The sequence below is a fragment of the Drosophila melanogaster genome, chromosome 3R (genome assembly GCF_000001215.4).
Source record: "Drosophila melanogaster chromosome 3R".
Classification (NCBI taxonomy): domain Eukaryota; kingdom Metazoa; phylum Arthropoda; class Insecta; order Diptera; family Drosophilidae; genus Drosophila; species Drosophila melanogaster.
This window is the reverse complement of record NT_033777.3, coordinates 6,380,440-6,406,585: the sequence shown is the minus strand read 5'-3', so window position 1 is coordinate 6,406,585 and position 26,146 is coordinate 6,380,440. Positions and strand designations below refer to the sequence as shown.

Below are 26,146 nucleotides of genomic sequence, written 5' to 3'. Positions count from 1 at the left end.
TTTAAATTTTTACATGATACATATGAATATTTTTGAGCTATTTAATTCAGAAATTAGCGACGTAAGGGCGTAAAATAAACACACATACGAAAGCAATTTACGCATTGACCATTCCGTTACTTAGTTTTAACATATGCCTGATATCAGGATATTCCATTGATTCGAATTGGCTTTGGTCCACTGTCCGCTAAACAATATTCAGTGTGCCCATTCCGCGATTGTATCCATTAGTGTGAACAACTCGTGATCGAAAGTGGACCCATAAGCATAAATTAGCGTTAATCATAGACTCAAATTGAAATATATATATTTAACACTTTCTTGCTTTAAAGACCGTGCTTTATTTATTCCAACTTACAAGTTATTTTTCCTTTTATTTTTAAGTTCTAAATTTCAAATTATTTCCGTGGTATCAATGGAAATAAAAATTTGTTTAGGTTGTAAACAAAATGCATCGAAAATATCAAACCAAGATAAAAAAGAACTGATAAAGCTGATGTGTACTATGGATGATAGCTTGATTGCTATGAATAAAATATTTATATTATCAATATCAATATTATAATATCAATATGAAAATATGAAAACGGTCTGGCAGCACGGTTCCAAGCCAGCGGGACCGTTTGGCGGTGTGACCAGCTGCTGACACTTTCGGACTCTGGTTTTCTTCGTCAAGAAGGCGTCGACCACACTTACTTTGTGTTGATTTTTAGCGGCGGTTGGTCGTGTGTCGGATAAAGCGGAACGAAGACGAAGGCGAAGAGCAGACGGAGGCGTCAAGTCAAACAAAAGTAAAGTGCAGCAACTGGCAGCGCAGACAAGTCGAAAGGGCAGCCAATTAAATGTAAGAAGCGACGTCCGCTGCTTTACAACAAGTATCGCTGATTGTCCAGCCGAGTAACAGTATTTTTCACGAGGTGCGCAGAGCGAAAGGAAAATCAAAGAGGAAAATCTAATACACAAAAAGTGAAGAGCCAAATTGTTGTTAACAGAGTGTGTGCGTGTGTGTGCTGAGTGCGGCAGTTGTTGTTTTATAGGTGAGAGAGAAAATCGGAAAAAAGGGCGTCGCAGTTTGAAAATTGATGTGTGCATAAAAATCAAGCGCTGCAGCAGCCAAAAAGCGAGAAGAGAGCGCGAGGCAGAGAGCGTGCAAAGCGGTCAGCGAGAGAGCGGGTGGCTGCTGCACCTTCATAACTGTTGTTGCAAAGGTGAGTGCGTGCCGAATATTGTTTTTGGTTCAGAATTGTTTATTTAAGTGTACTCTCAACCAGGCCAACACACTCACAACCACACGCCCGCACGTACCTGCGACCCACGAACGTGTGTGTGCGTGTGTGTTGGCCTGCCTGCTTATTTTTTATGCGGAAAAAACATTGATCCAAACTTTTTCGGGCCTCAAGAACCTCATTTTTGGCTCGCCCCACAAGGCATTAATATCTGTTGTGAACCGAAATGGGTTTAAATAAAAGCTGGTCAGCAGATAAAAGTGAATCCAATATATATGTACGTACATATGTATGTCTGTAGGGAGCCTTTGTTCATTTCAGCTACAAACATCTGAGAAAGAATAAAGTTATTAAGAAATATTTTACTTTGGTAATTACTTAAACAGAACCAGTTTGGCCTCTGCTGTCATATCACCTCGCCAGTTGAATTCGCGCCTCAAAATCGCTGACTTTCCCTGTCATTGCACTTTGATTACCATTTGTTAAAGCCACCGACTCCCCCCGCCCCATCGACAAATGCATGACACAATTAACGTTAATAGCGACTTCAATTCAGTACATAATAGCAGGGAATGCGTCTTGTGGCTTGGCAACAATCACACTTCCCCCTCCTCCAATGCGCCCGTTGATCAATTCACTTAGCTGCACACTTGTGTGTGAGATCGTCTTGGGCAAGTTGGCTTTCTATGGGCTCATCTTCCTGTTTGTTGTCATCATAGTTGGTTGCATTTGTTGTTGTTGTTCGGAGACAGGCACGGTTGAATCCACAACAACACGTTTTTGTCAGCAATTGAATTAAATTCAGCGGGCATGATAAATGTAAGCGGACGGAAAATGAAAAGAATAGGCATTTATAGCGAGGCTATCTCTACACAGAACGAAAAGTATAGGGCTTGTGGAATTTAATAAAGTTTTAAATCAATAAAGCTGGAATATCTTAAATTACTTACTGAAAGTTATTGTGTGATATAATGTGGATAATGTAAATTCCACTTTTGTTCAGTGTAGCTTTCTTGGTCGCTGGTCTCGTTTGCTTGTCAGCTATTTCTGGCACAGTGTTTATATTATTTATTTAATTTCGTGTGCAGATCAGCCTCCTCCCCCCGCTCCCTCGACTAATCTCTTTTGGCCTGTGACAACTGATGATTTTATTTATGATTCTGTGGGATCGCATCGTTCGCATATGCATATTAAAAATTTCAGATAAATATATTTCGTTAGTCCAAATGATTAAACCGCTCTCATTTCTGTTTGCTCATTTGATTTGATTTTCAAAAACGGCCACGAGCATGGAAAAGTATTTGCTTTTGCTCACTTTGTTGCCAACGGCGCCAAAACACTTGAATACCACCCCGCCACCAATGTGAATACATTTTGAGTTTCCGAAAGCCCACAAGAGTGCGAAGACCTAGACTTCGGTCTGCGATGACGTCAAAGAGCAGGTGGCCGGTGGGTGGAGTATAAAAATGCTGGATTATGAGGGAGCAGACTAGGGCATTGTACTTGCTATCTAGCCAGAGGGGTATCAAAAAGGCGATTAGCATGATACAAAATACTGAAAATCACGGCATTCATTTTAATCGAAATAAACGAAATCTTTTATTTAATTCCTGTTGATATAGGGAAGTAATAGTATTCGGACCAGATAAATAATGTAAACACTAATACTGAGTATTCATTTTATTGTTTTCTTTTCTTTTAATTAAAGTGTTAATCTGAACTTATGCTCTTTTGGGAAGTGAAATTAACAATAATACAATATTCCCCTTCTGTAAAGTAATTAATTTCCACCATGATCTTTCGCATTTCGTAATTACCACTTTTCTTTATGCTGAAGCGGCTTGACTGTCAATCACTCAATGACTGATCAATTCGGCTTTAGCCATTTGTTATCCACATAAATGGGCTTTCTCTTTTCCCGCTTCCCCGTCAATTCCCACAGCCGAGATCGAAAACAGTTTTCAACAAACTTTGCGATAAATTACTTTCGGATTCGACCGAGTCCCAGTTTTTGAGACTTCCCAAATCCATTAATCTCCGAATTTTGTGCATTATGCAATACAATCGAAGCATAAAAAAGAGCACGAAAGCACGCAAATTATTTGCATATTTAATTAAGTTTGTTTGATGGGCAAAGGCAACCGCAAAATAAGCAGAGTTAAATGGTGCTGCTGGCTTTTATTTTGTTCTTGAAATTCCCGCGAACCGAACCGATTCCAACCGATTCGATTCGATTTGTTTTTCTGTTCTGTTTATTATCTGCTGTTTTATTGTCTTGGGCGTGTGCCCAAAAGAGAGAGACGCAAAGAGAGAGTGAGAGAGAGAGAGGGAGTGAGGGGAAAGGGAGGCATGTGTGAACCGGCTCTTCGCAAATGGCTTCTGTCCTGGCAACAAGCGACGCTCCCAAACGAAATGTTTCACTAGAGCCCTTCGCCGCTGGTCAGTAATTCAAAATTCACCCCAGAGATAACCCAAAACAATCGCATTTCCGCCTGTGAAGACATTTAATCAGCAAATAATGTACTGTTTTTGAAAAATACATGGTACTCTTACTACCTGAGGTCACCAAATCTTGATTAGATTCGTCTGCGAACTTTTTCCCACTCCCGTACTAATCGGGCTGATTAGGTTTATTAATCATAATTGACTTATAAAGGAATGTTCAATTTGTTCCCCAATGTTTCCTTACTTAGCACAGACCATTGAAACGCTAAGTTCTCAGCGGAACTCTGCAGAAATGGGCGAGGGAGTGCCACAAAAATGGAATTTCTTTCGCAGATTAGAGTTCAGTTACCAAGGTGAGCCTCGGATTATGGCTTTGCCAGGCTAGCTGATGATGTCAGGCATGCTAATTTAGATTAAACGCTTATATCCCATACCTTTGGCTAGACTTCAGTTTCTATGTAGGTTATTCATCAAATTCTTCTGATTTGGTGCCATATACCTAACACTTAGGTAGCAAATCTTCTCGGAAACGATTAGATACACTTAAAAAGATTTCGATAGATATATATAGAGATGTCTCTAGACATTTCTGGTTTCTGGGAAAAGTGTTTTAGCAAAGGAGCGTATCTGTTTGGCAGTGACTCATCCACTACAAATATGCTCGACCAGATGACCAAATATGACAATGACCTTATAAGTTCAACTAAACTATAGCTTTTGTTCGTTATTTTTGCCGTTGCCGCTCTGGTGGCCCCTACACATAAGTTTCAACCACTTCCGTTGTGAAAATTTACACATAAATTGTTAAATTGTTTTGCACAAACAAAAAGAGAGTAACGACAATAGAAATGGCAGTTTTCACTTTCACCTTTTCAGTTTGCCGCTGATGGCGGTGCAAAAGTGGGAAAATGATGGAAAATGGAAGGGGTTGAGGACTTGTCAATCAATAATTTAATATTTGTTTGACGAGGCGACAACAATTCGCAGGAAACTGAGCATCGCACCCAAGCGATGGATGGAAAGCGGCATAAATGTGGTTTTGATGACTAAGGTGCGTCGAGTATCAGCGCTGCTCAATTGAATTGTTAAAGTAAAATAAAAATAAATATATAGTGAAAACATGGCTAAGCCCATTCTCTATAAACATACCAAACTTGATGATAATATCTCAATTTTTGCAGTGTCACAAGTAAAAGGTAATTATTCAATTAGAATTAAGAAAACACGGCATAGTTGGGCACTGCTAAAGCGATTATGAAATTCGAGGGGCTTTTTTTTTTTTTTGCTAAAATGCACATATTTATGTACATATGTATGTATGTACATGCTGCCCCTTTTTGGTTGTAGTGTACACATTCGGTTCTGAACAATTTAAATTCATCAACCGAATGCGATTTGGCATCAGCGACAGGCAAACGTGAATCATTCCGCTTTGGGACTTGAAAAGTGGGTGGGGATTGAAGCCCCCGCTCACCTCATGCTGTTCTGCTCCAATCTGGCTCCTTCGAAAACGTGTTCCGATCTGTTTTCTTTGTGAGTTTTCGTTTTGGATTTTGGTTTTGGCTTACGTACACACCACTCGACAAAAACAATGGCCAAATATAATTTTGCATTTGTGTGTATGCCGCCAAGTTAGCAGCGTGCGTTGTGTTTTCTTTTCCTTTCCTTTCCGGTTTTCTCGGTTTTCATGGGTTTGTATTTCAAGCACGCCACTCGCAGCGTCTCATTTGTTTATAGCATTTATTTATTTGCTTTATTTGTTCATATTTGCATTTCAGTCATGCGAGTTTTTGCTGACGACGACGCTCGCTCGTCGGTCAATTCATTGAACATTCAGTGTAAAAATGTTAAGCAGGTTGATCTTTGTCCGAATATTCGATGAGTAATATCAACATATCAACAACAGCTGAACACGACAGTCTGAGCTGTGACAAAATTCTACACAATGCGATGAATCGGAAGACACGTGGAAAATTGGTTGCGGGAAAAGCTTAATCATTTCGGGTTTATTTATAAAGGATCAAAATGATTCTAGCGAAAGCAGACGAGTATGTCACTAAGTCTCATATAGCTCAGAAATTGGTCGCAAGTATTTTTCCCGGAATAATCAGTGCTAATCAGTTTAATATCTGCCTCACGACTCATTGGTCAATAAAAAAACTGCAGAAGCAGCTCACAAAATGAGCAATAAGTTATCAATTGAATATTAAGTATTTGCCAAAATATTAATCAAGGTGCATTGCAACAGGACTGTCTTTCTTCATTACGGGACACACCTACTATAATATATTTTCGCAAAAGTGTCGAATTTTCTTATAATTTACCAAGAAGCAGCATTGAGTCACCAAGATTGCCTGAACCTCGCTAACTGTTTCGGGTTTCTCGAGACGAGCGGAGCTCCAAGGTCCGCCCGGCTTAAAGTTCAGCTCGGAGTGGCTCATTTGACAAATGCCATGACACCATAAAATTGATGTCCGAACCCAACTCAACCTCGTTGGGTCTTCTCCTCTTTCCGCGCCTCTGTTTGCCATCGCAAGTGTTATTGACCCGCGGCGAGAGTCAATTAGGCGCTTTGCCCAAAATTGAACGATGAAACAATTGGCTTTGGAGCGTGATCAATATGTGGAAAATAATCATATGCACAATTTCATAAAATTAATTAATTACATTTTAAAATATGATAAATAACTCTTAATGTCTCTAATAATAAAACCGAATAAATGGCAAGATCGCTGTTTAGTCGCTTTATTTTAACACAAATTATAGTTCATTTGATTGATGAATTTGGCTGCAACTTATAAGTTCATTTCAAGAACATTTCGATTATCCAACGTAGCGCAACCTTCACCTGTGGGCGGGGTCAAGGTTTCAGTCTTTCGATGTCTATCCATAGTCTATCGCTCCCAACACAAAGCGTGGGGAAAAATTATAAAAAAAAAACAAAAAAAATAAACACCCACAACTGCTTGCTTTTGGTGTAGAAACAAGCCATAAAATAGTGTCCAATGTGCCATGAGTTATGGGCGAAACATCTTCTGGTCGACTAGAAGTATCTGCCAAGTTTCAACAGCATCATGTTGGCCCCACATGCTGGACTCGTGCTGCGAGTATCTCAAAGAAAGTGGCACAAACCAATTGCGTTAATGGGAAGCCGCAGCGGAAGAGCTGGTCCCGCAGAGAGAAAATGGAGAGAGAATTGGTACCGCAGACTGTAGCATAAGGCATTGGATAACTGTCATAAAGGTAATTGCCCGGCAGACTACTCTGTTGTTAACTGGAAAAGTTTTCCGCACCACAAAAACCACACGAAAAACGCAGCGAGCGGAGAAAATGTCGAAAGGACCGATCCGAAAGTACTTACCACATTTTCAATGGATACTCGCTGCCTGCCCTCCTGGTAACATTTTAAAACCCTACTTTCTAGTGGCAGAGCACGAAAATTTATGGCCAGCGATTGCAGAGCAATAAAGATTATGTACTGAACTGATAATTAGGTAGTATTTACGATCCTATGTCTATAAAATGTAGCAAAGATAAATGAAATGTGTAAAGGATTTCATTTAAAAATTGAATACAAGCAAATTGAATACAACAAGCAAAGATAACTATAACCAAATGTGTGACACATTTTTAAAAATTGCAGAGGCAGAATGCATTTGTTTTGTACAGGAAACGGTTTGTCCACATATAGTCATATAGATAAATACAGTTTGCATATTGGTCAACAATATGACGTGTTGTGGGAGTCGTTCCAGCTCCGATTCCGCCTTCTGCATATAGAGGTAACGATATCAGGTTTCCTTCATTTGTTGTCCCCTGATTAATAAGGCGGTGAATCAAATTTTATATTTACACACTCGATGTGACGCCAATTGGATGTGGGTTTAGCTGACACCTGAGGGCTGATTAGTGTCAGGTGTATGTGGGCTTCTTGGGGACATTAGATAAGGCCGAGGCACGACCAATTGATAGGCAATCTTTTCGCGAAAAGTTCCAAAACATAAAAAACCATTATTTAGCAAAGGGAAATCACGTGAGTCAGAGTAACAACAAATTGACTTGTCCTGCGTATATTTTGTAGGGTTTTTTTTTATTTCTAAACTAAAGCATTCCCAAATAGAGCTGATATTTACTTAGATAGTTTTACCTCTAATTGACTAATGACTTAATTTTGTGCATTCGGATTTATCGCATATTATCGTAGAAAACAAATTTTCCGAGTTACTTTTGCTTAACTGGGAATCTCTACTTGCCGGAAATTGCCAAGTCATTCTTTAACTATTTTCATTTCTAAAAGCAGTAAGTAAATGGCTGTTAGGCATTAAATCATGTTTTATCTTTATGTTTTAAGACAATGATTCACAGAAAGATTTATGTTTTGAGATACACCTGAGAAATGCTGTCTAGATATTTTTTCTGGTATACTTATACAATTCGCTAATGGGCAAAGAAAGTCGGTGGATTGTTCTTTATCGTTATCAAAGAGCCATTGATTCGATTTGCACCCGTGCTACCCACTAATTATGGATTGATAGTGAAATAAGTTTTCCCACTCACTTTTCCCAACTTACACAACACCCTTGGGCTGATTGATTGATAAATACGGTTTGTAATTAAAATACCATTGCAATGGCTGATGTCTTTCGGTGGCAGTTTGAAAATAGATACAATGGGTATCCATTGCAGCGATAATAAGCTTATTGAAAATAGCACAGTCGTTCCTTTCTTTTCCCGCTTATTTTTTGTGGTTGCGGTTGTCGATTATGACGGTTTCCAGTGTGCTTATCTAAAACAAAAAAAAAAAAACAAAAAACAACAAAGACAACTTGTGGCGCAGCTCTTTTGTTTTTGGTACCCTCTCTAAGGTTGCTTAGATTTTCAGATTTAATATGTGACTGCTTCATTTTATTTTTAAACCACACAAAAGCTTACATGTTAAATAAAACATACAGCAAGTAGATTCTCTTTGTGCAACAATAATGCAGAGATTTAAGCAGATGTAGATTTAAGCTGTTCTAACAAAGTTATTGTTAATCCGCTTCTATCGATAAGAATTTGGAAGTTTCTCCCTTGCACTGCAACTGAGTAGTGTAGTGGGTATCTGATAGTCAAGCAACTCGACCACAGCGTTCTCCCCTGTTTTATGTACATTTAGCATGAATCACGACTCGCACTTAACACCTGCCACCCACCTTACCCCCTTCCATCACCACCACATTTTGTATCTGGCAACGAATGAGAACAAAGTCGTCAGTCCCCCGTAAATAAAGAAAAGGGGGAAAAAAGCACAAGCTGGCTACAACTTACCTTTGGCTTGTCTCGAACAGCAGTTTAAACACCTGCAATAATAAAACACAACGCAAAATGCTGAAACAACGACGGCGGCAAAGTAACATCTATAAAATACATTGTCAAATTGTTGAGGTAATGGGCCAGCAGTCGAAAGTTGAGTCACAATTGTTTATGTTTCTTTGGCCTCTTTTCTTGACTTTTACGGGTTTTGTTGGGCAAACTTTGCAATTCTTCACGAAAAGTTCAATTGCTGCTGCTGCTGCTGTACATACATATGTATGTACCATACACAACCTGACCTGCACAACATTTATGATACTGTCCGCTTCAGTTTTCGCAGCTCTTATATAATCGAGCCGAAATGGAAAAAGAGTTTGACATTCCGTCAAAGCTGTGACTTGCGATAAGAAACCAAAGCACACACTCGGAAAAATGTAATAAATATTTAGACCTACAGTTTCTACAAATGTATATAAAACAAAGATCAGTTTTCCTTATAAAGGATAAGAATGCAAGGGTCTGTTGTAATCCTTGAGTAGTGCAATATTCCATCGTCTCGAGACGTAAGGAATCAATTAGTGCCGTGCAATTGGAATAAGCTGTGTGCCGTGAGGTCATTTGAATTCGAATTATTCCAGACAGTCGATTGCAGCATTATTTATGTGGCAGAAATGCGGAGCAAAGTCCACAAAATTCCATCTAATGATAAAATTACTCACAGTTCACAGGGTGATGTGGATGCAATGGATGGAGGCACGTTTCATGGGCAGACCGACTGGGTGAAAATGCAAACATGACCGAGAGTCAGTTCTGTAATTACTTGCTCGCTGTTGTCTGTGCATACGACTTTTAATTTAATGCGGTTCTTTATATTTATAATCCAAGCGCGGCGACCTTCACAAAAGATAACCAGCTGCGCTGCCGAGTCGGAATCCTGAGATTTTGCATGCGGAACGTGGCATGTGGATGTGGTTGTTATTCAGTGAGTAGCGGGTCATTAGCAAATGTCTTGGCATAATTGAATCTGCATTCTAAGTATGCAAAAATACATGGACAGATTGGTAATTGTACAACTGGTACACTTTGTTATGGAAAGGCTTAATGATTTCAGAATTGGAGATGATTTCCTATAAAAAATCAAATGCTTTTAAAATGTTTGGTATAAAAATTCTAGCACTCTTGGTGCTAAGTGGCTACAACCTTTGACAGAACTTAATCTTAATCCTACTTGTATCCTAATCCTAAATTGTATTTTATATAACAAATGCCCAAAAAAGTTTATTATATGACTGCTTGTTGGTTTATGCTAATGCCCTAGCTTGTGTCATAGGTCTGTGCCTTTATCAATTATCTGTGGACTTTGAACCAGAACCACCCTCTCTACTAAGTGATAAAAATGCGGAACCGGTTTGATTCGTTTTTCCACTGCTGGATCTCCCGGGTTCATATGCACCCGAAAACAGACTATTGATAACTGGCATTCTCTGCAGACGGGTTGTACTGGCCTGTTGCGCCTCCTTATCACCACAAATTGCGACTTGTTCCATACAATCATCTCAGAAATTGAAGAACAGAAAGAGGTTAACACGAGAGGAGATATGAAGTGCGACATCGTTTGAGTTTCAAAGTCGTGAGTGCAGTGACCCTGAATCTTTTTCAATTTGCATGGCATAGCATTTTGTGTTTCGCTCAGTAGACGGATTGATAAGCTAACTTTGAATGAGTTGGGTTTACAATGTATATTTAATTGAATTTTTCTTTGAAATGCCTTTCTTTCAAATGTATAACATAGGGTATGTATGGTGCCCTAATCAACAATATAATACAATGGATAGGTTTAAAACTCTAAAGATAAAATACAACAGAACTTCGTAATTCGTAATTAGCTCATAAATGTCCTTAGCCTGAGTATAGGGCATTCCTAATTCGTCGCGGACTTTCTTTGCTTCGCTTGATATATATGTAATATCAATGCGCTCATTGTTATTTTGTCATTGTTTTGTTTTCTGTTTAAACAACTGTGCAAGAAAGCGAATGGGAAGCGAGTCGCGGAATAACAAACAAAGCACGAAAAACAGAAAAAGGTTACAAAATACGTTGATTAAAATTCACAAACAAACTGAAAGAAAGGGGCACAAAGAAAATGATTATGCTCGATTCACACAGCAAAACGTTGTAGCTGAAGGCTCCGAACCCATTTCATACCATCCCATCCCTCCAGACCTCCACTTTCTCCACAAACCCATCAGCTGTGGCGCAGTCAAGTGCAGATGAGCATTTGGGTTGAAAGCGCAACGGACTGAGTAGGTCCATCTTTATTTCTCCATCACTGTCCTCCCATATCTTTTCCTGTACTGGCTTCTCGGTACAGATCTATAAAGAATGAATTTACAAGGAAAGTACCTATACCATCATGCAACGACTTTAAGAGTCATTGACAGCGATCCAAGTCGTTTAGATGGCAAAGGCTTAATATTATAAACATAGACGTATCTGAGGTAAAGATAAATATAAACTCAAACCTTCAATAACAAGGAATTTTCTATAACTATCGATGCCTTTTCTGCAGTTAAAATTCTTGATTAATCTCTAAACAGAATAATATTTATAAGTTCAATCAGTCCCTCTATGTGCACAACTTATAGGTCCGCTCTATACCCTCTTATTGGTTTTAAGATTCATTGTAAATGTTTTTCATATTTACTGCAATTTTATAAATGTTTATATGTAGCTATAAACCAGTTCAAGTGTTTGCCATGCAAAGTGTGTTAGACTGTTAAAATGTCTGGAGAAGTGCGAGTGTGGGGATATGCTTAAAGGGGTTTACCGATCGGAAAATTACCCGATTATCCGAAAAATGCAAAGCGCATAAAGAAAAAGCGGAACGTAAGTGGAAAGTGCTGCTTGTGGACTCTCAATTGGTTCAAGTGAAGTAACAATGGGGTAGGTCTTCAGTGGGCGTGAAAGTTATATCCATTAAAGCCGATTACGATCTGGAACGGCATCCGTGCAGACTAACTTACCGATTCACTTGAGGAGCAGCATAAATGGTAATGGAATTCAAAATATTCCCTTGGGCTGATTAAATACAGTGAATTATATACGTGTTAATGGAAGGAGAATTCAAATGGGTGTGCTGACAAGAAGGCTGCTTATAACCAAGTAAACAATTCGTATCTCGGTCCGCACAATGATAATGATGAGGCGTCTGCTGTCTTTATTGAAGACCCTCCTCCCACAAACGAACATCATTGGCATGCCGCCCATGACACTTGAGTTCTACACTTTTCAGGCGGTGAACTCATATAATCAGTCCCCATATGGTTCTCTGATACACTCGGTTAGTTGCTAGAGAGGGGGGTGTAGTATCTTCAACAAATTACTACCGTATCTGGTTAAGAATAGATTGTATACATATCTGGAGGAGAGCACTTGAAATGTGTCAGCGCTGACACTATTTTTGGAATATTTGAATTTTCAAGATGCTTTCCATCAGCCAAGAAATGCCAGGAATGTATAGAAATGTATTATTCCATGTGCTCCAATTTTCTTCACACTTGTATATATACACATACACATATATGAAATAATCCGATTATGCACGGATTATCAGCTGGCTGACTGGCTTGATTCACCTTTAGACTTTGCCACTTAGCCTAGAAAACGTTATGAAAATATTGTTATTTATTCGCTTCTCTTGTTTTCTTGCAGTCAGCGAAATCGTGGTTATTGAATGGCAGCCAGCAATAATGGACACAACGCCTAATGCGGCCCCTAATCCGAACCAGAATCGGGACTTCGTAACGCTGAAGCCCCTGCGTCCATCCCGCGGTTCCAGCTCGAATCTGCGCGCCAGTCGCTCACCCTCTGCCAGCCGCAGCACCGAGCAAAGTAATTATCAATTATGATTATCAATCCTCCGGACTCCTCCTCCCAAACCACCCAGATCACCAACCCCTCCTTGGGCTCCTTCTGGTCCATTAGTCAGTCGCTTAATTGGGAATAATTGCGTCGTGTTAAAGCCGGAGCTTCCTGCATCTTATCAGCGGGGCTTATGTTAATCTGGGAGTCTGGATGTGATGGCCCAGCTCGATTTCGATGGGGAGTGCTGGCTATCAGTGTTACTTTATATACTATTATAATTCCGCTATCAACTAGTTTTTACAGCCGTAGATCTACAGCAGAATTAGTATAAAGGAGAATGGGGTTTCATATCATACATCTAAATAATATATGATTGGGTAATATGATTATGTTTTGTTAGTATACCTTGGCGTATTAGATTAAGTTTGGCCATTCGTACTCTCCAAAAATAAGTGTTACACACTTAGTTAATTCGGCATTTTTTTCTTTGGGGTTCACTGTATGTCATTCCATTATGAATTTCCACCCCCGGCTGTGGTTGAGCGATGACTCATCTTCCAGAATCCAAAGACCGCCCCAACACCTCCTATACGCCCATTATTTGCAATGTATTCACGAGTTTGGCATCAAGAAAATTACGGACAGCTATTTATAAATCAAAATCAAAAAGTATAGCCCACTTTTGAGTGCCTTGGTCATTGTATTATTCATTTGACTGTGTCTAACATCTGTTATTTGTTTGATTGCGCACTTTACATATTTTTGTTTCTTTGTATCTTTTTATATTTTCCTTGTTTAGCTTTGTAACCGTTGAATGTTAGCCTGCCTAACTAGCTACACTTGCAAATCAAGCAAACCCAATCAGAATCATTGACAAATGTAGGTATACCAGTACTATAAGACTCAATTTGTTTTGCAAGTAACCTGCACACTCCATGCACTTTCGCCACCACACTCACGCACTCATTCACATAAACATTTCAATTATTTTTTTTTTGTTTTGGTTCTATTCACAGTGAAAACACGCGATTTAAACGCTCTTAAACTGCCTGCCACTGCTTCTTCTTCTCCCTGATTCTTTTGTCTCTGTTCTTCTTTGTTGTCTGTCTCTTTCCGCGACTCAAAGACAGGCAGTCCAGCTGTCAATAAAAAACTGAAATAACTCTTTTAAACACTTATTCATCATACATTCATCAAATAAGCTAAACCATAAATCAGCGCTTGTGTGTGAGCCAACTACACATTTTCAAGCTCAAAAGATCGAGTGAATAATTCGATTAAAGAAACTAAAAACTATTTTTATAAAACCGTGCTCTAAAAAAACATTACGTTCATAGAAATTCTATGAGCAAGCAATTCTTACAATCAATTGTGATTAAATTAAAATGGAATAACCAGCCGGAATCGCATCATTAAGATAATCTATCAAATTCTTTTAAATCATTTTAACTAAAACTATTATAAACTCTAAATAAAGAAACTTTGCACCATTACAAAAGTAGAATAAATCTATTTTCAAATGAAATAATTTAAATGTAATAAGCAAGACATGTATATGAAATTAAGACATATAAAACAAAAGAGCTAAACTTAAAGATAACTCATTACATCACCATCCATCCCACCACACAATGATCGTAAATAACTGAACTTTTTTGTGCTGCTTCACACGCGCCTCATGATCAACAAAATTTGAGCAAAGACAAAAAACGCAGATAATTCTTACAAAATAACCCAAGTCGTACCTTTCTATGCGCCACAATTCGCCAGTGTCCCGGGAGCGAGCCAGCGAGGCAGCGGCAGCCACTCAGACAGCAGCAGCCACAGCGGGAGGAGCAACTGCCCACTCAGCCGGAGGAACTGCGGGAGGATCTGCAGCAGCGACGACAACGGCTGGAGGGGCCACGTCCGGATCCGGAACAGCCTCGGCGAACACGAACAGCAATTCCTCGGCCTCATCCAGCACAGTGGCAGCTGCACAGGCGGCTGTCTACAGCGGCGGCAACACGGTGACCGGAAGTTTGGGCAGCGCCGGGGTGGTGGCTCGTGGCTTCCGCAGCCACAGTCCCACCCACCGGCGGAGGAGTCGCGAGCGCCAGCGACGTACGCATGGCTCTGATCAGGGCGGTCTGCTGGCCTACAGCGGTCTCGTTGGCGTCAACGACATGACGGATTTCTTGGGTCCACAGCAGGGCGGAGGAGGAGGTGGCGGTGGTGGTGGTGGCGGTGGTGGTGGTGGTGGAAGCGCCGGCACGGGCAGTGGTCTGGAGGATTCCCGCCTCAGTGGCAACGAGGACTACTACTCGTCCTTCGTCTCTGACGAGTTTGACAGCAGCAAGAAGGTCCATCGCCGCTGCCACGAACGCAGCTCCAGCGTTCAGGCCATCGACCGATTGAACACGAAGATCCAATGCACCAAGGAGTCCATCCGACAGGAGCAAACTGCCAGAGACGGTGAGTAGATAATCAATCGACTGGAAAATGTATAAAGTTTATACAACAGAATTACAATTTGAATAATTGTTTAATTTAGATAATGTCAACGAGTATCTTAAGTTGGCAGCCAGTGCAGACAAGCAGCAGCTGCAGCGCATCAAGGTATGCACAATCACTTATCTCTTTGCAACAATTAATTAATTATTTTTAATGTGATACTCCTTGACAGGCTGTCTTTGAGAAAAAGAACCAGAAGAGCGCACACAATATCTCGCAGCTGCAGAAAAAGCTGGACAACTACACGAAGCGGGCCAAGGACTTGCAGAATCACCAGTTCCAGACGAAGAGCCAGCACCGTCAACCGCGCGAGGTGCTGCGGGATGTCGGCCAGGGTCTGCGCAACGTGGGAGGCAACATCCGCGATGGCATCACCGGCTTCTCCGGTTCGGTGATGTCCAAGCCACGGGAGTTTGCGCACTTGATCAAGAACAAGTTTGGCAGCGCCGACAACATCAACCAGATGAGCGAGGCCGAACTACAGGGCATGCAGTCTGCCAATGCCGATGTTTTGGGCAGCGAGCGTTTGCAGCAAGTGCCTGGAGCCGGAACCTCGACGGGCTCAGGCGGCGGCGGGCAGAACAACAACACCGGCGGAGCGGGAAGCGGGACGGGAAAGTTCAACAGTGACAATGGCAGCGAATGCAGCAGCGTAACGAGCGAAAGCATACCGGGAGGGTAAGAGCATCTCAGAATTTGATCACAGACAAAGATGGGAACGATCCTAACGAACTTGCTTATTATATTTGCTTATAGGTCTGGTAAAAGCCAGTCGGGAGCCAGCCAATACCACATAGTGCTCAAGACATTGCTAACAGAGCTGGCCGAGCGAAAGGCCGAAAACGAGAAGCTCAAGGAGCGCATCGAACGACTCGAGGTACGCGTGTTCTATTGAAAAGCCAGCGGAACCCCTGTGTTATTAACACTAATATTCGAACCTCCTTTTCTATGTTCGATAGACGGGCCAAAAGGAATTCAACAATCTGACCGCCACACTCGAAAGTGAACGCTATCGTGCCGAGGGACTCGAGGAGCAAATCAATGACTTGACGGAATTACATCAGGTTCGTAGTTCACTTGGCTGACGCTTTGGCAGTTTGCCCGACATTCGTGCTCATGCTTTGCCGCCTTTGTTCGACAGAATGAAATTGAGAATCTGAAACAAACGATTGCCGACATGGAGGAGAAAGTACAATACCAAAGCGATGAAAGACTACGTGACGTCAACGAAGTGCTCGAGAACTGTCAAACGAGGGTAAGTTTCGAACGCTTGGGGATTCCAGCCCCAATCCACGCCAAATGCAAACCGATTCTAAGCGAGCTCCTCCACAGATATCAAAAATGGAGCACATGTCGCAGCAACAATATGTCACCGTCGAGGGCATTGATAATTCGAATGCGCGGGCCTTGGTTGTGAAACTCATCAATGTGGTATTAACGATACTGCAAGTGGTGCTCCTGCTTGTGGCCACCGCTGCAGGCATCATAATGCCTTTTCTCAAAACGAGGTAGCTACTTGTGAATTTGATTCCACGTTGAACATATTTATATATATATTTATTTATTTATTATATTTCCAGGGTTCGCGTTCTCACAACGTTTTTGTCTATTTGTTTCGTCATCTTTGTGATACGACAGTGGCCGGATGTCCAGGACATTGGATCCGGCCTGGTGCGACATCTCAAGCAATCGCTGGTGGTGAAGTAAACTACGTGGGTTTGGTGGCCACCGTCTCATCTACCGGGTAGTTGACACGTTCTTTAGTTATGTATCCTAAGTTCTAAAGTGCATATGTTGTATATAGCTTATCGATAACGATTATAACAATAATTTTTAACTGAAATTGTATCAATTATCAACACGAACACACCCGAGAAACTGTACAAAATATTCATATACCCTATCACACACACACCTAATCATCACACCACACTCTCGCATCAAATCTAGCAAAATTGATTTAAACTATGTAATAACTTGAAAATGCTGACATGTCTCCGTGCATTACTCACTATATTTGAACATACATAATTTATGTATTACCTATATAAAATATTTACATTACTATAAAATAATTGAAAATATATAAAAAGAAAGTTTGTATAAATCGGAAATTAATTTATTTCGGGGAATTTTTTAAAGTCTGTCCGACCCTATGCATTTAACAGTTGAGTAAAATGATTTACTTATATTACCAATCAAATAACTATTACTATAGCATATACTGCGCTGTGTTTATTCGAACAGCTGCATACGTTCCCAGTTGGTATTAAAAATATATTATTCCTAGACTACAATCAAAATTGAAAGAAATAATTATTGTGCATACATTACTTCAAATACAGTAAGAAATAAGGTAAGTGGACATTGATCTGTCGGTTAGTCAATGTTCCAAATATGTTGCCAATTTTCTGTTAGGTTTACGATGTTACCGTTAGCCTTTTAACCACGAAATTGAAAAAGCAGTTTTCGTCCGATTTTGTCGCATATCCGAAAAGTATGCTTTAAATATGATATCTTTTTTATACCAATTCCTCGTGGAGTAAAATGTTATACTAAATTCGTAAAGGCCACAATTTTGAAGTCTTGAGATTTTGTTGATATCATTCTATCGATAGCCAAAAACTGTCACACCCTATTGTTCTATAAATATTTTGAATTTATACTATTTTAACACAGTTTGGAAGAAGTATTTATTTTTTGAATCAATTTAAAAATGTTATGCAAATTTCCAGCGAGATTCCATAAGAATTTTGAATTGATCCCCCGCACCCACAATAGCTAAGTAAGAGGTATCTGATAGTCGATGATACCGTTCCGTTTTCCCTTTGTTTTCGTTTTGAAATAAACTGACAGACTACGTGTCCTGGATCCTATTTAGTTTCTATTTACAAAAAAATAAAAGATAAAATATACCACAGCCAAGAACTTTTAATTTAATAAGAAACAGCGATTGATTAGCTTAGGTCCATTACGTTTATTTTGTTGAAAGTAAATTAAATTTAGGTTACACTGCCACAGCATTTTTAAATATATATATTTGCATCTATGCCCTAATTGATTTCGTTTTTATGGGAACAGCATTTTTGTTGCATAATTAATTATTTTTGGGAAAAAATAATCACAAATGTGTGTGAGTGTGGCATCGGTTTTGACTTGAAATATAATTTGATCATATTTTAAAGACTCTGCTCTTCAAAGAAAAGATGAGTTGACAATCTATTGCATCAATGGATTTCAGTTTCATATGCTACACAGTAAACTTAAAATTAGTTAAAACGAGAATAATGTACAATATACAGGCCAGTGCCTCTCAATCATTTGATTTAATTGTTTTCATTGTAATAGTATTGAAAAGCAGTTCTCAAAAACATCGAAATAAAAAGACGATCTTAGCTAAAACGTAACTATGTTCGTGATTCAGTTTAATAGGTGTGCTGAGTGTTGCTTTAATATTTTGTTTTTTTTTTTATTTTGTAGAACAACTGAATCAAAGATTCATGCGAATCAGGTAAACAATTTAATCTTAGATGTGGTAACTTGGTATTTTTTCTCTTCCATCTATCGTTTACATTTTTGGTTGGGAGTTTGCCGGCGAGGCTGTATTTCGTTTGCCAATTATTGGGTTAATTGTAAAATGTATATAAAATAAATCACAATTTCTATACGCACATAAATGACGCGTGTGTGTGTATCGTGTCTGTGTGGATTTTTGTGGGTGGGTGCCCTGGAAGTGGGACAGCGCACAGTCCAACACAAGGTTCGGCTACATATTTATTAATATTAATAATAAACATATGTTAATTGTTTAAAACAAAGAAGCTGGCAGCCACAGCGCTGATCGCGAACCCAAACGAAAAACTCGTACCCAGGCTGGGCTCATGTCTCATCTCTCAAGGATCGACGACCACCTACAACCTACAGGCTAAGGACTCGCGGCGAACTAGCTCGCCTCATATGAGAAACTGGCGATCGGATGCGCTGTGCGGCAGGGCGGCCACGCCTATGCCGCCTTGCGTGGGCGTTTGCAGAAACGCCGAATCGTCGACTGTTGCTGAGTCAGCTGCAGGCGTGCTGATTGCTATCGGTTCGTAGATCGAACGATGCGGTGGCATATCGTCTTCGTCCTTAAAGGAGCCGCTTAAATTCGGATTGAGGATGTTGTTCGATGCGGGCGAGGCTACAGCAATTGTCCCCGTCACCGGCAGACCCATGGCACTGGTACCGGACTCAACGCGCTCCAGATAGGGTGGCGCCGCCACACTAATAACAGCTGGCTGCCGGCGGAAGAACGAGCTAAAAGCAGTAAAAACAGGAAGTTATGCACCTTCTACCAGTGAGCTTCATCACAAATATATAATTACGCAAAATTTATTCTCGACCAGACCGAGCGACGACTCTCAGTTAACTGTTCGGCTAGGTGGGCCGGTAGATTCGGAGCACGATCAAAGGGATTGATGCGTTCATGTGCTCCAGAAGACGTGGCCGGGCGCACAGTAGAGGCCAGCAGAGCTGTACAAGTAATAGGGTGTGTTATTTAAAAAAATCAAAAAAAATATTTCGGCAGCAGACGTACCGTTCTCATCGTCAGAGCTTTGGGACTCCTCGAACGGATTTCGACCGGCGTGACCACGGCGGAAGGTTCCATGTCGCGTGGTTCCAGCGACAGCCGCCGCCGCAACGCTTGAGCTGCTCCCAGCTGCTCCACCAGCCGAAGAAGCCGAGCTCACTTGACCCACCTGCCTACCATTGGACTGCTGTTGCTGCAGCAGCGGCGTTGTGTCGTCATCCGTATCCGTGACATTATCCAAAGAAGGCTGTCGACTCCGACTTGCACGCGCTTCGCCCTTCGTAAAAACCTTGCGCTTACAAATGGGACACACCCGACGGTTTTCGGTAAGCCATGGATCAATGCAGTGCGTGTGATAGGCTGAAAGTAATAACGAATTAATATGTTGTCTTTGCATTAAAGAATTTTCTGGCGATGTCATATTAGTTTAAGCATTTGTATATGATATATTCTGAAACTACTAAAGCTGAGCAAATAACCAAGACTGTATCCCTTACGATGTGAGCAGGGCAGCACGCGAAGCTTATCGTCCTCTATGAAGTCCTCCAGACAGATCACACAGGTGTCGTACTTGTTGTTTGCGTTGTTCTTGGTATATCGGAGCACTGGCAATTTCTTCAGCATGCTCTTTGGCAGTCGATGGCGACGCAAGCGGCGCTGCTCGCGGATGCACTTGTAGATCATATAGATAACCTGTTCGGCAATCAAAGCAATTCAGTTGTGTAAAACAGCGTTAAAACTCCAGATTTCTTACCATTATGATGAAGCACATACCGATCAGAATGGAAAACGGCAATATTAACTGTGTATTGATATTGAAGGGCAGCTCATCGTTGATGATTAGCACCACCTCGGTCGTAAAGTAAGTGGCCAGCGCTTTACCCGTCGTGTGGCCCACGAAAACCGAGGGTATTCTTATACCCGTTATGTTTTCGGCGGACATTTGCTCTGTAATTGAATATGGGTTTAAACAAATCATATTTAGACCTGAGCACCTATGTGTAATCACTTACCCAAGTCATCGCCTTCATTATTGTAAACAATCACAGCAGAATAACTCGCATTCTGGGCCACTCGTATCTTACGCTCAAAGACGCATTCGCCACTACAAAAGATTTGAGTTAGGTCGAACTGAAGTGTTTATATCTACCACATATAGCTTACCGCGCTACAAGTGCCACAAATTTGGCTGAGGGTGGGTATTTCAGGTGCGGTGGTCTGTCCAGGCTATCACAACCGTAATAAGGGCGCCTAGCGGGAACCACATACACTTTGAGACCATTTGAAGGCAGATTGGGACCGAATTGAGCTGGCAGATCATTGAACTCCTCGATCAACTGTGAGTAAACAATATACGATGGGCGTAATAAGTATTTGCAATTTGTAATAATATTTCTAAAATATTAGCAAGTTAAACTTGTCATTAATTGAACTTGCCTGGCTGGTTGCTTTCCGGTAAACCAGCACGTGGCCCCCGACCAAGGTCGCCTCATGACAGACCAGGCACAAGCCCAACAGGGTGAGTATCTGGCAACTTCTCTTGGACATTCTGTCGCGGAGGACACACGTTCTGGAGATGATCGGGACTTGGTCTGTACTGTTATTGCTCTAGTCCGCTATGTCCAGTGCTGTAGCGATTTGTCTTCAACATCCGCACCATTCGCATGTCTCATCTGTGTCCCACCGCCAGCGATTCTGTGCGCTTGGACTTCGGACTTAAAACAAAAGAAAATGTTTTTTAACATATTATGAATGATTATTTATTTGGGTGCTATAACTATTTATATAAATAATAATAATAATTTTTGCAACTCGAGTATTATCCTGCGTGTAGTCAACCTAGGCGTAAACCTCTCCGCCTACGAGGCCATGGCAACAAAGAGCTCAGCTGATAAGATAAACGGCCAACTGGGGGTATTGTTGATTTGCTTACTCTGAAAAAATTTGCGTTTCTTCAGTCACGCTGCACTTACAGCTGGTTTGTTTGTTGACACAGTCAGGCAGACGACGGTTCGTTCGGGTTTTCGCGAATGCATTAATGGTTACTTCAAACAGAACAGAAAAATCAACGCGTTTCGCTCCTTGGCTGCTATTGTACTCAATTTGCCATCAATTAATTTTATCGCGATCAAATAATAGTGGCCGAGATCTTGGGCGGCAGCTGCTGTAGTCGGAACAAATAGGTTGATGAGTCACGAACACCGCTCCATGCTAAAACCAGAACCCAGACCGCATGCACATTTAACTATTTAGCGTCGACGCACCGTCGGTCCACAGTTGGGGCAGAAAAAGTGGAAAGTTTCTATTCGTACATATATTACAAATTCTGCTAATACACAGCCGAGGGGAGGTGTGCAAATATGTCACAAAATGTTTATTAAAGTTACGATTTGACAAAGAAAACGTCACTGGCATTAGCACATCGGTAGACAATCGGAGCAAAGGCTCCAATGAGAACGTGACTTTGTTTTTATTGGATGGTTAAACAATAAATGGGAGGCCGACATTCGTTGTTCCAATGAGAAATTCAATCTGGGGAGGCGCGTGCGTTTAATAGAATTACGCCCTACGGATTGCCCAACAGTCTTTGCATTCAGGTATGAGTTGGTGATCCTACCATGTAACATTCTATTTCCATTTCATGGCATGTTATAAAGAAACGACTACGGTGTAGAAGGAGTTTGTTTTTAAGATGATTTCAACTAGAATGCTATTCCTTTGACAAACAAGTAGTTCAACAAATTATTAAAATGTTGGTTACTATCGCATATGTTTCTACACAATTTTTTAGCAACTTGGCGATCTTTTGCCAATTAATAGTATGGTCATTTCGCAATTTTCAAAACTTGTATATAATTTTCCTTGCAAAAGCGCTTGCAAAAAAGCTAGAGTAGCTATCTGGATATGTAGAGATACATATGTATTGACTGGATTGTTTTAAACAATCCTGACATACGGATTGAATGTTTAGCGACGAGGAATGCAATTCGCGTTAATTCGCTTTGTTTGGAAGGCCGATATCAATTTACACATTACACAGCGTACGCAGCACCCACCCACCAACACACAAACACGCGCACACACACACACCTTGAACTTTACAAGGCACGAGTGTGGTTTCAAGGTTTTCCTTTTTGGGGGAGGGCATACGCTCACGCAAACACGCATACATACATACATAGGCACTAGGCAGGTGTTTCCTGAATGGTGTACAACGGTGGGTTACAGGTGAAAAGCGGCCTCGATTGGAGGCAGCAGCCCACAAGTTATTGCACTTAAATTTCGTATATTCGCTTTTGTTGTTTTTTTTAGGCGCCTCTGTGTGCGTGCCTGCTACTGTGCTTGTGTGCGTTCAATTAGCACAACAACAAAGCAGCTGAGCGATTTCCTTTTGCTTTCCCGACGCCCATTCGCGTAAATCCACTGGTCACTCACTTGATTAGGGCTTCTCGTGCTCTTAGTTGACCGTTTGGAGCGACTTCTGGCCAGTTCCTGTATCCAATCCTATTTTTTCAGCACTCGCTCGCCTCCTCACTCGTCGCCATCGCACTGGTATTGCGTTGTACTTTGTTTTGCTCCCTTTTGGGGCTCGGACTCCTCGGGTTCCTTTAGTTGGTGGTCGTGGTTCAGCGGGGACAGCGCAGTGGCTGCGAAAAGAGCATGACAGTCGCGATAAGAACGCTTTGGGTTTGGTTCACTTTTCTAATTATCGGATATTAGAATTTACATCCCACCCGAACACAGACACATATACAGGGCTAGAGCTGGAACTAAATCGATGTATAGCTGCTGCTGGCTTCCTGACGGCGATGTTTTCGTACATCGATTACTCCCATATTTCGATAGCTATCGACTAAAATTTTAAAAATATTAAAATCCAGTATTCTCAGCAACTGTTTCAGATCATTGTACAGAATTTAGAATTCTCAACTTCAGAACCTGAAACCATATAGAAATATAATACTAAGATATAGCATTAATAACTAGTTTTTAAGATTCTAGAAGTACAAATACAATGAATTGGTTAAAATCAGTTTCTGTGCAAAATACTACTTGCCTTTTCGAATTAACCAAGAAAATTAACCGATTTTCAGTGGTGCGTTTATATTTTGTGTTGAACAATAATGCATTTGAGTTATGAAACATTAAAATCACATGACTGCGGGCTACTTGATCCAGAGATACATTTTCCCCTGGATGGTGTGCTTGACGGGATTGATCTTCTTCAGGATTTTCGTCATGGTCTCGACCAAACGGTCGCTGGAGACAGGCGTCTTCTTGTTCTTGAACTTGGTGAGCAACTCGGTGGCGGTCAGGGGCTTTCGCTTAAGATACCGACGCACCGCCTCCTCGGTGATGCCGTAGTCCCTAAACAAAATACATGAAATTAGAATTAGGAATTCCAGTATATCACGGCTTTACTCACTCTACTTTGCCGCCAGAGAAGGAAGTGGGCAGCGATGTGCTAATCTCGTTCTTAGGCCTCTTTGCTGGCGTGCTGGTGGGACTGTTGCTTGTGTCCGAAGCGGTGAGATCGCTGGGTAAGCTGTTCATCTTGCGCTTGCTGGCATCCGTCGAGAGCGTTGGAGTGGCCGAGCGAGATTTATTGGCATTGCTGCTGCTGGCGATGACCTTGCTGCTCGCAGCGCTCTCTTTCTCCTTTTCCTTTTCCTTGTCTTTGTCCTTGACGACGACCTTCTTCTTGGGCGGTCCGTTGCTAAGGTCGTCCTCGGAGTCTGTGCTGTCAGAGCTGAAGTCTGTGGACGAGTCACCGCTGCCATTCGACTTGCCCTTCTTGTCGTCCTTTGTGGGTTTCTTCTTCTTTTTGTCCTTGGATACCTCGTCCTTGCCCTTATCCTTCTTTTTTTTCTCGCCGTCGGCATCCTCCTTGTCCGACTCATCAGACTTCTTCTCATCATCCTCCTCTTCATCGGAGGTAAGCAGCTTGCGGAGCGCATCTTCCTCGGCCACGCCTTTCATGTCCTTGTCCACCTTTGCCTCTGGATCTGGTTCGCTAGAATAGGGTATAAGAAATTAGTAGATGTGGTCCAAATTGTATTGCCATTATCAGAATCGTTTGGGGCACATACTCTTCACTGGAGCTGGTGTCGTAGTCCATTTCTCTGCCCTCCTCGTCACCATCGTCCGACTCCTCGAAGGCCTCGTCATCAACATCCCTCTTTTTCTTTTTCTTGTCTGCGCCCTTCTTGCCCTTTCCCTTGGCCTTGCCATCGTCGCTGTCTTCCTGCTCCTTCTTCTTTTTATCCTCCTCGTCCTCCGAATCCGACTCATCCTCGGAATCAATCCATTCATCCATGTCAGTGATCTTGAGCTCCTTGGATTTTTTGGTGGCTGCCTTAATTAGCTTAGCCTCCTCCGGATCCTGCTCCTCTTCCTCATCGCCGCGCAGACGCTTTCGCAACATAAGGGAGAAGTAGTTCATCACCTTTTTGCGCCGACCAAATTCCTGTTCGGCCTCCTCCGCCGACAGCGATTTGTAGCGCTGAATAGGCTGGAAGTTGTACCACTCGGTCAAGGGGTATGCCTCAATGGCGCCGTCTGGTGCATGGGTGAACACATAGAAAGCTGCATTCTCGCCTACGCCGCCCTCGCGGATGCCTTTGAACTTCTTTCCAGTCTTGCCACCCACTTTAAGGATCCATGGCTGTGCCTCTGGACGGTACTTTCTCGCTATAATGCCAAACTTCTTGCGGCGCGCCTCCTCGCGCTGATCCCGGTTGTACTCCGATCCAGCACCAAACTTGGGCTGATCCTCCTCCATGCCCCGGAACTCCTTCATGTTGTTTTCCCGCTCCAGTTTCACATTTCTCCACTGCGCGAAATCCACATTGAGCGTGGCGTTGAACCGCATCACATGGTGCTTCTTGGGCATCTTGGGCACGCGGATCTTGAACTCCTGCACGTTGGCGGATGACGAGGCGGATCCTGAGGCGACAGAGGCTGCGGCGGCGGCAGCTGCGGACGTGGAGCTCCCGCTGGCAGCGCTCGGCTGCATGAAATCAAGCGAAGACCGCAAATAAGTGTTGGCGCCGGAAGCGGCAGGGTAAAGACTTACCGTCGACTTTGACGCGCTCGACATGGCTTAATGTTTGCTAATCATATGTTGCTTCTATCTGGATATTTTATACTTTTCCCCAAACTCTTACAATTCGCGGCGCGGGCAGAAAAGTTGGATTTTCTAGCGATGTCCGATAACAGAAGTGCAGTTATTCTTTGGAAGCAAGTGTATCGTATC

At 41.8% G+C, this 26,146-nt stretch overlaps 3 protein-coding genes across 10 annotated transcripts, besides 2 other annotated features; 1 reads left to right on the top strand and 2 right to left on the bottom strand.

Annotated features, from left to right (window-relative positions):
* The first annotated feature begins 690 nt into the window (after positions 1–690).
* Dmtn (Dementin) lies at positions 691–17,424 on the top strand. 5 transcript variants are annotated; one of them, NM_001144544.3, is made up of 12 exons: positions 691–844; positions 926–1,208; positions 12,675–12,854; positions 13,627–13,706; positions 14,598–15,281; positions 15,361–15,425; positions 15,493–15,998; positions 16,077–16,197; positions 16,280–16,384; positions 16,462–16,575; positions 16,653–16,828; positions 16,901–17,424. In NM_001144544.3, the coding sequence occupies exons 5-12, from the start codon at positions 14,993–14,995 to the stop codon at positions 17,025–17,027; spliced, it is 1,503 nt and encodes a 500-aa protein (NP_001138016.1). In that variant the 5' UTR covers positions 691–844; positions 926–1,208; positions 12,675–12,854; positions 13,627–13,706; positions 14,598–14,992; the 3' UTR covers positions 17,028–17,424. The 5 variants fall into 5 exon arrangements, with proteins under 5 accessions (NP_001138016.1, NP_649654.3, NP_001163531.1 ...); NM_141397.5 differs by lacking the exon at positions 926–1,208 and having other exon boundaries at positions 13,844–15,281; NM_001170060.2 differs by lacking the exon at positions 13,627–13,706 and having other exon boundaries at positions 691–1,037; positions 1,103–1,208.
* Positions 8,712–8,807: a mobile genetic element.
* A 626-nt stretch (positions 17,425–18,050) lies between the features above and the next one.
* Positions 18,051–18,126: a mobile genetic element.
* Positions 18,127–18,281: 155 nt separating this feature from the next.
* Positions 18,282–23,672, bottom strand: gzl (godzilla E3 ubiquitin protein ligase). Of its 4 annotated transcripts, NM_001104225.2 has the most exons (10): positions 23,618–23,672; positions 23,326–23,537; positions 21,328–21,605; positions 21,055–21,227; positions 20,904–20,995; positions 20,645–20,838; positions 20,388–20,583; positions 19,897–20,250; positions 19,685–19,832; positions 18,282–19,616 (listed from the first exon to the last, which is right to left on the bottom strand). In NM_001104225.2, the coding sequence occupies exons 3-10, from the start codon at positions 21,436–21,438 to the stop codon at positions 19,274–19,276; spliced, it is 1,611 nt and encodes a 536-aa protein (NP_001097695.1). In that variant the 5' UTR covers positions 21,439–21,605; positions 23,326–23,537; positions 23,618–23,672; the 3' UTR covers positions 18,282–19,273. The 4 variants fall into 4 exon arrangements, with proteins under 4 accessions (NP_001097695.1, NP_731079.1, NP_731080.1 ...); NM_169139.2 differs by having other exon boundaries at positions 23,065–23,672; NM_169140.2 differs by lacking the exons at positions 23,326–23,537; positions 23,618–23,672 and adding an exon at positions 21,864–22,251.
* Positions 23,673–23,981: 309 nt separating this feature from the next.
* Positions 23,982–26,119, bottom strand: TfIIFalpha (Transcription factor IIFalpha). Its single transcript, NM_079522.4, has 4 exons — positions 25,967–26,119; positions 24,981–25,900; positions 24,317–24,904; positions 23,982–24,258 (listed from the first exon to the last, which is right to left on the bottom strand). The coding sequence occupies exons 1-4, from the start codon at positions 25,988–25,990 to the stop codon at positions 24,057–24,059; spliced, it is 1,734 nt and encodes a 577-aa protein (NP_524246.1). The 5' UTR covers positions 25,991–26,119; the 3' UTR covers positions 23,982–24,056.
* Between the last annotated feature and the right edge of the window lie 27 nt (positions 26,120–26,146).